The 12228-nt window shown below is 36.6% G+C and overlaps 1 protein-coding gene across 10 annotated transcripts in view; it reads right to left on the reverse strand.

The window, feature by feature from the left end:
• SUPT20H (SPT20 homolog, SAGA complex component) overlaps positions 1-12228 on the reverse strand; it is a 48865-nt gene that overhangs the window by 19473 nt on the left and 17164 nt on the right. For all 10 annotated transcript variants that reach the window (XM_012465587.3, XM_012465593.3, XM_012465592.3 and 7 more), the window contains 6 exons: positions 11488-11604; positions 11314-11367; positions 4759-4898; positions 3005-3161; positions 2860-2916; positions 1216-1287 (listed from right to left, as the gene is read on the reverse strand). In XM_012465587.3, coding sequence (XP_012321010.2) covers positions 1216-1287; positions 2860-2916; positions 3005-3161; positions 4759-4898; positions 11314-11367; positions 11488-11604 — 597 coding nt within the window. The remainder of the gene's footprint in view (positions 1-1215; positions 1288-2859; positions 2917-3004; positions 3162-4758; positions 4899-11313; positions 11368-11487; positions 11605-12228) is intronic.

Here is a 12228-nt window from a genome sequence, read left to right on the forward strand (position 1 = left end):
CATATACTATGAAGTATGTACATGCATGTAGCAATATTAATACATCATTAAATACATTATGAGACATACTAATATACATATTGGAAATCATAGCAATGAACATTTATTGAACACTGTTCTCAGCACTCTACAGGGACTGCCTCAAGTAAGCTTCATCATATTCTTCTGGTTGGCACTGTTATTATCACCATATCAGAAGTCAAGGAATTAAGCAAAGAGAGGTTAAATGACTAGCCTAGGTTCACACAGGGAGTTAGCAGTCTGTATCTCAGCTTGCACCCTTGATCCTCATGCTGCCCTGCCTGTCTATACTCAGGAGGGCAGTACAGAATTCTTTTTTACATGGTACTTTGGGAATAAGAGTTCCTACGGCATGTTTAGTTAATCAAACTTAATACGGTAGAATTTCATACTAGACATGAATTGCAAATATTAAATAATATTAAAAGGATAGAACTTTCAAAAGCAGATCTGTTTCTATTTGTCTGCTTTTGCTATCACACACAAAAAACATCTCTCGTCATCTCACTCCTAGGGTTCACCTAATTTAAATATTATACCTATTTCTCTTTTTTAAAGACATTATTATTGCAATCAGGAAAACTTATGAAGAACACTTCTGTTAAAAGGGATCCTTAGAAGAATTTATTAATTTGAAACAAAACAAATCAGAACTACCAATATGCAAACCAAAAGTAAAAATGAAGTTCTTCATTAAAATTGCTCTTTTAAGGCCAGCCACAGTAGCCTATAATCCCAACACTTTGGAAGGCCAAGGCAGGTGGATCACCTGAGATAGGGAGTTTGAGACCAGCCTGGCCAATGTGGCGAAACCCTGTCTTTACTAAAAATACAAAAATTAGCCGGGCGTGGTGGCAGGCACCTGTAATCCCAGCTACTCAGGAGGCTGAGGCCGGAGAATCACTTGAACCTGGGAGGCAGAGATTGCAGTGAGCTGAGATGACGCTATTGCACTCCAGCCTGGGTGATAAGGGCCAAACTCCATCTCAAAAAAAGAAAATTGCTCTTTAAAATGCAAAGTGTACTTTAGTAAACAAAATAGTTGTTTCTTTTTGTAATTCACTGAACTCCCAGAAAATTATTGAAAAAAGAAAAAAGGTCTCAAACTAATGGCAATTGCACTTTATGTTTAGTAAATTCAGAGGCCAGATTAGAAATGGCATCATTAGAAACAGACTGGCAATGATTACTTACATGGGCTGGCCACACTGTTGGCTGTGAGTCATCAGATTTGATAGACTTTTCCACTTTAGCATATTTCTCCACCTAAACAATCAAATCAAGAAATACCACATAAAACAGAATCTATATCAGATAAAATACAATCAGTATTCTGACCAAAGAGAAGAAACTAAGTTACTTGACAATACACTCACTATACTTGTTAGTGCAAGAATTCTTAAATCACTGATATCAACTACTTATGCTTAAGTAGTTTAAAACACAAAACTAAGGGAGTCTAGGGAAAGTAAAATATTAAAAGCTGATGAAAGTTTTTGACCCGTTTCCACTTTCTAGTCAGACTTCGGCCATATATTCTGGTATATGTCCTAGGCATCTGTGAGAGTCAAATACTAACTTACTGGCAACCATGATATTAACAGTAACTTAGACTCACCTGGGGTACCTATTAAAAATACAGATTTTCATGTCTGTCCCTTAGAAATCCTAAGTAAGTAGATCTTGAATAGGGCTTGAAATCTCTATGCTTAACTGATACCCTAGGTAATTCTTCTGATTGAGCTAGACTGAGAAGCTTTGTTTTAGGGCACTGCTATTCAACGTGTAGTCCATGGACCCCAGCTAGATTGAGAAGCTTTGTTTTAGGGCACTGCTATTCAACGTGTAGTCCATGGACCCCAGCATCACATAACCTAGGAGCTTGTAGAACTGCATCTTAGGACTCAGACTAGACTTGCTGAGTAGCAAACTACAGTTTAACAAGCTCTCCAGGTGATCTGTAAGGACATTAAAGTTTGGGAAGTATTCCAGCTTGCCCTCCAAAGCTAAATTCCACCCTTCTGTATTTACAATGAAATTCTATTCTCAGGCCATGTTCCTTGAAGAACAGTGTGTAAGCTACCAAAAGATAAATGGCTTACTTCCTTGAGCTGTATATACAGTCTACTGTGCTTTGCATAATTTCTTTTTTTAAAATCACAAATAGTAAGAATAATGCATGTGCTAGCATGGAAAGGATGCAACAGAAGAACAAATCTGAAAATAACAAGTGTAAAGAGTTGAGTGAATATAAAAAAGAACACAGGAGAAGGAAAAATATAGGATTATTCATCAACATAACCCTTTTCTGTCTTCAAGTCATTTATAATTCATGCACATTATGGATCAATAAAGAATACAGCCCAATGTTCGTAATCTTGGTCACTTCTCTAGTATTATTAATCTTTTTTTTTTTTTTTAGTAGTATTACTAAATACTACTAAAAATTTAACCACTTGGAGGAAACAAGCACTATTAGGAAATTATGAAGAAATATGAAAATATGAAAAAAAGATTTCATGTGATTATGTAATATACACTATATTTTTCCATATTTTTAAATTGTTTTGTTTGCCATTCCTGCTCCAAACACAACTATATTAAGGGGTTATGTTCTTTCAACTTGACGTGAAAAAAGAATAATACACAGCTTCTAAAAGTCATTTTTCAATATTTTTTGAAATAAATCATGTATTTAAAAAAATTTTTTTTAAAGTATGATCTAAATCACTGTTTTTAAAAGAAATAAGTTTTCTGTTGTTTTCTCAAAGTATAAGCGACTGAATGGCAAAACTTAGGAACTTTATACGAAAAAAAGCAATTCATGAACTGACTTACATCTACTTCAGAAGGTATGGCCAAATTACAGGGACTCCGTTTCCACATATCTACACACTGAAAAATTAAAAACAGTAGAAATGGAAAATTTGAAATAAGACATGCTTTTGGCATAATAACCTTCATTTAAAAAATATATACTCACATTTCCTGCTTTAGAAATTTTGAGGTCATAATGCTGACCTGCTTTTCTTTCCTTTCTTTTTTGTAAGAAATCAAGTAACCTCAGCTGAGGAGGAGGTGGACAATGAGATAGATCCTGCTGCCGATTCAGAGAGGATCTGGAATACCTCTTGAAACACCTGAAATAATATTAAGAGATTTGAACTAAATGGCACTAATAAAAGAAACTCATATGTGAGTTGAAACTAGTCAGTGCCGAATATGTACAAATCATGTTTATAGAACACTGCCACATGCCAAGCACAGTCCTAGGAACTGGTGAAATAAAAATGAGTTAAGACAAACAAAATTCCCATTACCACAGAGCTATCAAGTCTAGAGGGAGAGGAGACATTCACAAGTAAACAGATACAGTAATTTCAGATTTCAGATACCAATAAGCAGTAAGAGAAAAAACAGAGTACTTTGGAGAGTACAGGGTAAGGAGGGCAACATTAGGGAAGGGAACAGGGAGAGGGAAGGAAGGCAAAGAATCTGAAGAAACGACATGTGAGCTGAGACAGGAATGATGAGAAGGAACTAGCTATGGAAAGATGGGGATGAAGGGGATAACTTCCAGTTTCAGGTACAGGCATGTAAGACTCTGAAAGTTGCCACCTCATCCTAACAAGTAAAAGGCTGAATCAACAGAAAAATTAACAATTCTTCTTATATCCATAAAAAAGGTGTGGTCACAGGACAAACCAATGCCCCAAACTTGGAGAAACCAACAGGCAAATGCAGAGCATCATGGTTTGCTAAAGCAGAAACCCATTAGCACAAACCTCCTCAGGAACCAGTGCTGGGGTAGGGAACCTCAAGTATAACTGATGAATTGCTGGAGGCTTAGTGTGGACATGTCTGAGAGATTCAAAACTCCAGGGGGATCTAGTCACTGGGAGCCTCCACATTTTAGGGGGTTTTATCTCCAGGAGCTCAAAGAGGTTCTCACAGTGACTAATGGGGAAAAATCCCTTCAGTTTGCCATAAAAGGTGGGGAAAAGGAAATATTCTGAAAAATCAGGGAATGAGTATTTGAAGCAGAGATATTTTTAAAAGATGCCAAGGGAGGCATAAACTTGGTTTGTTTCAAAAACAGAAAAAAGATAGATGTGCCTAGAGTCAGTTTATAACTAACTGACTTCTAAAACTATAATCATATTTTCTCAAATCTCGAAAATAGATTACAAATTTTTACCTTAAAAGTAAGATTAACAATAATTAGTCATTTGTTATTAGGAAAGTAATGAAAAAATTATTCTTTCAGTTCTTATTTGATCCCAGCCTCTTTACCTTTTTGGCAAATAGACTATATAAACCTAAGAGGAAATTTGTTCTATAAAAGACTGCAGAAAATGCATCAGTTTAATCTAAAGCAGAGAGCATTAAAAAAAATCAAAATACTATATAAGAAAATGTAATACAAGACCATTAAAAATCCTATTGTCGCCGCAATGACTGAAAGGAAGTAAGGTTAAAAAAAAAACACCTATTTTCAAAAAAATAAAAATCAGAGGCTGGTACAGCTGATCATGCTTATAACCCCAGCTGTTTGGGAAGGGAAAGTGGGAGGATCGCTTGAGTCCAGAAGTTCAAGACTAGCCTGGGCAACAAAGAGAGACCCCATCTCTACCCTTCCCCACCAAAATCAGAGCAACTATACCTTGGAGGGAGAAGATACCATAAATAGCAAAATTTAGAGCTACTTTTGGTTTAATCTTCCACAAAGACAATTACCGTTTCATTGGGCGAGTGTTCATCTTTTGCTTGTTATAGAGCAGTCGGTTTGCAGTGCAGGTGACTGCTATAGAAGGATCAAGACAGAGTGGTTCAGCTGTAGCTAGGATGAGCTGGCTCTCAAGCAAAAGTTTGTCTTCCTGAAATGTGTAGGAAAGAGCATATGTCAATACCAGATTTTAGATTTTCAAATATGTAATTATACATAGCACTTAATCTACAAATACTCCCTGGAATTCTGATAAGGACTACAGTAAAATATGGTATTTCAGGTTTCAATGTTAGTGTGCGTGTAAACTTTAGAAACCAGAAAGCATAAACAAACTTTTTCTTTTTTTTGGAGACAGAGTCTCACTCTGTCACTCAGGCTGGAATGCAATGGCATGATCTTGGCTCACTACAGCCTCCACCTCCCGATTCAAGCAATTCTTCTGCCTCAGCCTCCCAAGTAGCTGGAATTACAGGAGCCCGCCACGATTCCCAGTAATTTTTTTTTGTATTTTTAGTAGAGACAAGGTTTCTTCATGTTGGCCAGGCTGGTCTCCAACTCCTGATCTCAGGTGATCCACTCACCTTGGCCTCCTAAAGTGCTGGGATTACAGGTGTGAGCCACCACTCCCAGCCAAGAAATTTCTAATGGAAATTCAATGCAGGTAGACCTCATTTTATTGTGCTTTGTAAATATTGCACTTTTTACATATTAGAGATCTGTGGCAATTTTGCATTGAGCAAGCCTATCCAGTGCCATTTTCCCAAAAGCACACACTTATTTTGTGTCTGTGTCACATTTTGGTAATTTTTTCAGTATCTCAAACTTTTTCATTATTATTAAATCTATTACGGTGATCTGTGATATTTGAAGTGTACTCAATCAAGAAATGATGTATCTTCTCTGACAGCTTCATTGATCCACCACTCCCCTGTGTGCCACGTCCCTACCCTGTCTTTCTTCTACTTCTCAGGACTTTTTACTCCTAGGCAAATATGGCCTCAGTGTTCAAGTGAGAGGAAGATTCACACATATCTCATTTTAAATCTAAAGCTAGAAATTATTAAGCTTAATGAGAAAGGCCTATAAACAGCTGCAACAGGCTGAAAGTCAGGTCTCTTGTGCCAGTTAGCCAAGTTGTGAATATAAAGGAAAAGTTCATAAAGGAATTAAAAGTACTACTCCAGTGAACATCCATAACACATAAGAAAGCAAAACAGCCTTAGTGCTGATACAAAGAAAGCTTTAGTGGTCTGGATAGAAGATCAAACTAGTTGCAACAATCCTTAAACCAAAGCCTAATCCAGAGCAAAATCCCAACTCTCTTCAATTCTATGATGTGAGAGCAGTGAGGAAGCTGCAGAAGAAAAGTTTGAAGCAGAAAACTGGTTCATGAGGTTTAACAGTAGAAGCTGTCTCCAAAACATAAAAGTGCAAGGTGAAGCAGCAAGTGCTGATATACAAACTGCAACAAGTTATCCAAAAGATCTAAGATAACTGACGAAGGTGGTTACCTTAAACAACAGTATTTCCAATTAAATGAAACAGCCTTACATTAGAAGAATATGCCATCCAGAATTTTCATAGCTAGAGAGAAGTCAATGTCTGGCTTCAAAGCACAGGCTGATTCTCTTGTTGGGGATTAATACAGCTGGTGACTTGAAGGTGGAGCCAATGCTTGTTTGAACATTCTGAAAATCCTAGAACCTTTAACAATTATTACTGTCAGTGCTCTATAAACGGAAGAACAAAGTCTGGATGACAGCACATTTGTGTACCACACGGTTTACCAAATTATTTTAAGGCCACTACCGAGACTTACTGCTCACAAAAAAAGATTTCCAAAATATTACTGCTTATTAACAATGGCCTTGTCACCCAAGAGCTCCGATGGAGATATATAAGGAGATTAATGTTTTCATAGATCCCAACACAACATCCACTCTGCAACCTATGGATCGAGGAGTAACTTTGACTTTCAAGTCTTAATATTTAAAAAATACATTTTGTAAGGTGTTAACTGCCATAGATAGTGATTCCTCTGATGGATCTGGGTAAAGTAAATTAAAAACCTTCTGGAAAGGATTTGCCATTGTAGATGTCACTAAGAACGTGCATGATTCACAGGAGGGGGACGAAATAGAAACATTAATATGAGTTTGGGAGAAGCTGATTCCAACCTTCATGGATGACTCTGAGGGGTTAAAGACTTCAGGACAAGAAATTACTACAGGTGTGGTGATAGCAGGAGAACTACAATTAGAAGTAGTGCCTGAAGATGTGACTGAATTGCTATAATCTCATGATCAAACTTGAATGGATGACCAGTTGCTTCTTATGGATGAGCACAGAAAGGTTTCTTTTTTTTTTTCTGAGTCAGAGTCTCACTCTGTCACGCAGGCTGGAGTGCAATGGTGCGATCTCTGCTCACTGCAACCTCTGCCTCCTGGGTTCAAGCAATTCTCCTGTCTCAGCCTCCTGAGTAGCTGGGATTACAGGCACCCACCACCATGCCTGGCTAATTTTTGTATTTTTAGTAGAGATGGGGTTTCACCATATTGGCCAGGCTGGTCTTGAACTCTTGACCTCACGATCTGCCCACCTCCACCTCCCAGTGCTGGGATTACAGGTTTGAGCCACCATGCCCAGCAAAAGTGGTTTCTTCAGATGGAATCTATTCCTGGCTGTGAACATTGCTGAAATGACAACATAATATTCAGACTATTACATAAACTTAGTTGACAACATAGCAGCAGCAGGGTTTTAGAGGGCTGACTCCAATTCTGAAAGAAGTTCTACTGCAGGGTAAAATTCCATCACATGCTACAGAGAACTCTTTCATGACAGGAACAGTCAATCGGCAGGGCAAAGTTCACTGTTGTCTTATTTTTAAAAACTGCCACAGTTGCCCCAATCTGTCAGACCCTGATCTGTTAGCAGTCATCAATATCCAGGCAATACCTTCCACCAGCAAAAAGATCATGACTCCCTGAAGGTTCAGATGATCATTAGCTTTTTTTTTTAGCAATAAAGTATCTTTAAATTAAGACATATAGATTTTTTTTTTTTTAAACATAATGCTATGGCACCCTTAACAGACTACAGTACAGTTAACTCTTGAACAACATGGATTTGAACTATCAAGGTTCACTTACACAGGAGTTTTTTCAATAAAAGTTACACCGAGTGTGCGTGCCTCTTCTGCCTCCCCTTCCATCTACTCTACCTTTGTACTCCTGAGCCAGCAAGATGAACCTTTCCTCTTCTCCTCAGCCTACTCAATGTGAAGATGATGAGGATGAAGACCTTTAATATGATATACTTATTAATAGTAAACATATTTTCTCTTATGATTTTCTTAATGTTTTCTTTTCTCTAGTAATTAATTATAAGAATACAGAACACAATACATATAACATACAAAATAAATGTTAATGACCAGGCATGGTGGCTCACACCTGTAATCCCAGTACTTTGGGAGCCCCAGGCGGGCAGATCACCTGAGCTCAGGAGTTTGAGATCAGCCTGGGCAACATGGTGAAATCCCATCCCTACCAAAAAATAAAAATAAAAAACTAGCTGGACATGGTGGCATGTACCTATAGTCCCAGCTACTAAGGGGGCTAAGATGGGAGGATCACTTGAGCCTGGGAGGCAGAGGTTACAATGAGCTGAGACTGTGCCAATGCATTCCAACCTGGGTAACAGAGCGAGACTCTGCCTCAAAAAACAAAACAAAAAACAAAATCCAGTAAGGCTTCCCAGGAGGCTATTAACAGTTAAGTATTAGAGGAGTCAGAAGTTACACGTGGATTTTTGACTGCACAAGGGCCACTGCCCCTTACATCTGTGTTGTTCAAGGTCAACTACATAGTGTAAATGCAACCTTTTTATACACTAGGAAACCAAAAAGTTCATGTGACTTGCTTTATTGCAGTGCTCTGGAGTCAAACCCATATCTCTGAGATATGCCTATAATTTGTAGAGTATGAAATGCTCAGATTGTAAGAGTGGCTACTCATTAATTCAACAAACTATTTGAGCACCTATACTGTGTTAGGCACCTCTTAGGAGTTGGGGATAAAGTGGTGAACAGAACAAAATCCTCTGCTCTCACAAAACCTACAGGGACATAAACGGTTATGGCATTTTTCAGTAACTGCGAAGTAACGGTCCCATTCTATACTCAGCTTAACTACATTACAAGAATAAAAATGACTCTGCTAATATTGTGTGAACTCTATATACCCAATTCCAAAGTACATATGGGCTCTTTACTGTTATCACATAATGTACTTTACTGAATCCTATTATTTTGCTTAACCTCTGAAGTATCTTGATAGCTATGGCTAATTTTTTTTAAAGTAAATCAATTAATAATATTGCTAAATAAGAATTTGTTAGAATTGACCAATTGCTTTCTCATGTCAGTAGATCTGTCTGGTTGCTTCTTTGCTGTGTCACTTAAGAGTTTATTTTATTCACTGAATTCCTATAAACTGCTAGTTACATCTAGAGAATTGATTTAATATGGGCTCTCTCTCTTTTTTTGGACAGGAAGTTCTTTAGTGGTGCTATTACCACTGTTATGTACTGTCTCTTTATCAAGCCAAAAGGTACACAATAACTGGCTGTCCCATCTTCAATCAGTGGGTTTAAGATTTCTACATTATAAAATTTCCAATTAACCTACCATCTAATGGTTTTCACATCCAAGAATTACTGCTGTCCAGATTCATTACTTCATTAAAACTTTCGAACTTTTTTTTTAAAAGTCTATCATTTCTTTTGCACTTTTTAGCTGGAAATTTTCCTAAGAATTTTCCCTCAGTTACTTGGCTGCCTAAAATACAGTTCATAATGAGAATGGCAGAATAAATACTATATTCTCTCTTTTACCAATCCTCAGAGTACCTGATGACCTAGCAAACTCTGATGGTAACCAATGAGTTTTTCTGTCTTCTAATATTCTTTTAATAGCTTTTCATCTTTTTGTAGATGACAAGATTATGGCTCAAACCAAAACACAATACTTAGTAGTTACTGATGAACTGAAGGTTACTTTATAATCACATATCACAGAAAGGGTAACTACCATTACTGATATTTTCTTTGACTTAGTAATTACTCCTCACTATAGTCACAGAGAATTGAAAACTTTTTTGTAAGTGGGCATCTCATATACAAGGGGTCTTACAAAAGTTTATAAGAAATGAGTATTAAGAAAAAACTATACATAGGTTTCAAAACTTTTTGGACCAAAATAAAACATGTACTAAGCTGTTATAACCTGTCTGAATAGAACCTAGTTTGAAACACTAAGAAAGATATCAGTTTGAAAACAGCCTCTACCAGAGCAACATGAATTCTGCTAAAACTGAAGCAAGAACACACATCAAATTTATGGTGAGGCTTGAGTGGAAGAATCATGAAATCACTGATGCTTTATGAAAAGTTTACGGGAAGAATGCCCCAAAGAAGGTAGCAGTTTACAAATGGGTTACTTGTTTTAAGAAGACAAGACTATGTTAAAGATAAAGCCTGCAGCAGCAGATCATCCACATCAATTTACAAGGAAAAAAATTCATTTTGTTTGTAACCTAATCGAAGAGGACCAGTGATTAACAGCAGAAACAATCACCAACACTATAGGCATCTCAACTGGTTCAGCTTGAACAATTCCGACTGAAAAATTAAAGTTGAGTAAACTTTCTACTTGTTGGGTGCCAAAACCACTACATCCAGATGAGCTGCAAAAAGCAGAGCTTTCAACAGAAATTTTCAACAAGCAGGAACAAGATACTAAAGCATTCTTTCCAGTAGAATCCTGAAAACAATAAAGCACAATTAAGGCAATGGCTACCAAGAGGCAGAATTAGTTTAGTTAAAGCAAGAGCGACAGGCGAAGAGTAAAGATCACGGCAACAGTTTTCTGGGATGCTCAAGGCATTTTGCTTGTTGACTTTCTAGAGGAACAAAGAATGATGATATATGCTTTTGAGAAAATTAGCCAAAGCTTCAGCAGAAAAATGCCCAGGAAAGCTTCACCAGATTCGATCTGCACCATAATGCTTCTGCTCATTCCTCTCAACAGAAAAGAGCAATTTTGTAAAAGTTTTGATGGGAAATCATCAGGTATCCATCTTACAGTCCAGATTTGGCTCCTTTGGACTTCTTTTTGTTTCCTAATCTTAAAAAAAAAAGTTTAGAAAGTACCCATTTTTCTTCAGTTAATAATGTAAAAAAGATTGCATTGATATGGTTCAATTCCCAAGACCCTCAATTCTTTAGGGATGGACTAAATGGTTGATATCATTTACAAGTGTCTTGAACTTGATGGAGCTTATATTGAGAAGTTTATATTTTTTATTATCTTTTAATTCCAATTTTCCACAAACTTTCTGAAGTCCCCTCATATACCACTGAGCCAGAACTGGAGGGTTTACTCGTTTTTCTTAGGGGTAAGAGAGTTCCCCTCATTTCAAGGCAACCAGTATAAATAACAAAGAAAGATATGCTAGGCTGGGTTTAGAAACCTGAATGATTAAAAAAAAAAAACAACTAACCTGGGTCCATTTATGGTTATCACTTGTTATTGAATGTACATCACAAATTAAAGTCTAGAAGAAATAAAAATTTTTAAAAAACTCATTAATCTGTGCACGAACATATGAAGACATTCCATAAATAAAACTCCCAACTAAAATCTAAAATAGTATTTCTTAATTAAACATCCTTACCTGCATTGTTGGACGTAAGAGAATGTGCCGACTTTGGTAACCAGGAGATTTCATATTACTGGACTGCCTGTAGTCACGTATTTCTGCTATGACACATCCGCAATGAAAAATGTTAACCTGTTTGAGTAAAAATATGTGAGTATCATTTTTTTCAAAAGCCTAAATAAGTAGGTTTATATCAAACATTTCACATTCTTTACATTCATGTGATATTTCTGGGCACTCGTGTATGTATACTTCGATAGATTTCCTTGGTAGATTTAACACTATATAAACTTTTTCAGAGGAAGTACTTTATGTTCATCACTATGACACAAGAAGTAATTGAAAACTATTTAAAACTAATAGTTTCTAGTTATAGACTGACTTGGCATCTACTGAGTCAACAGTTTGACTTTTGGCATTTACATATTACTATTATGTTATAGATTCTTGGAACTGCTGTTCTTCTGAAGCTCATTGTCTTACTGTTACATTTTGCTAACTTTGTCATTATTACAAAGGTTATCACTGTCATAAATTGCCAATCAACCTTGCCAGCGTTTCAGCTTCTAGATATAACTGCTATATTTGCTCTGCTAAAATTCCAGAAATAAAATCTTTGCCCTTAGCCTTTATTAATAAGAGGAAAGCTAAATATAAAATTCAAATGAAAAATAGTTTTTCAGTCCTTTCTATGCCCAAATGTAAGAATTCTTGCCACTGAAGTTTTGTTAATTATGACTTGCCACAGTCACTCAT

This window comes from Aotus nancymaae, unplaced genomic scaffold, assembly GCF_030222135.1.
Source record: "Aotus nancymaae isolate 86718 unplaced genomic scaffold, 86718_ANA_hifiasm-v0.15.2.pri h1tg000043l, whole genome shotgun sequence".
NCBI classification, from domain to species: Eukaryota; Metazoa; Chordata; class Mammalia; order Primates; family Aotidae; genus Aotus; species Aotus nancymaae.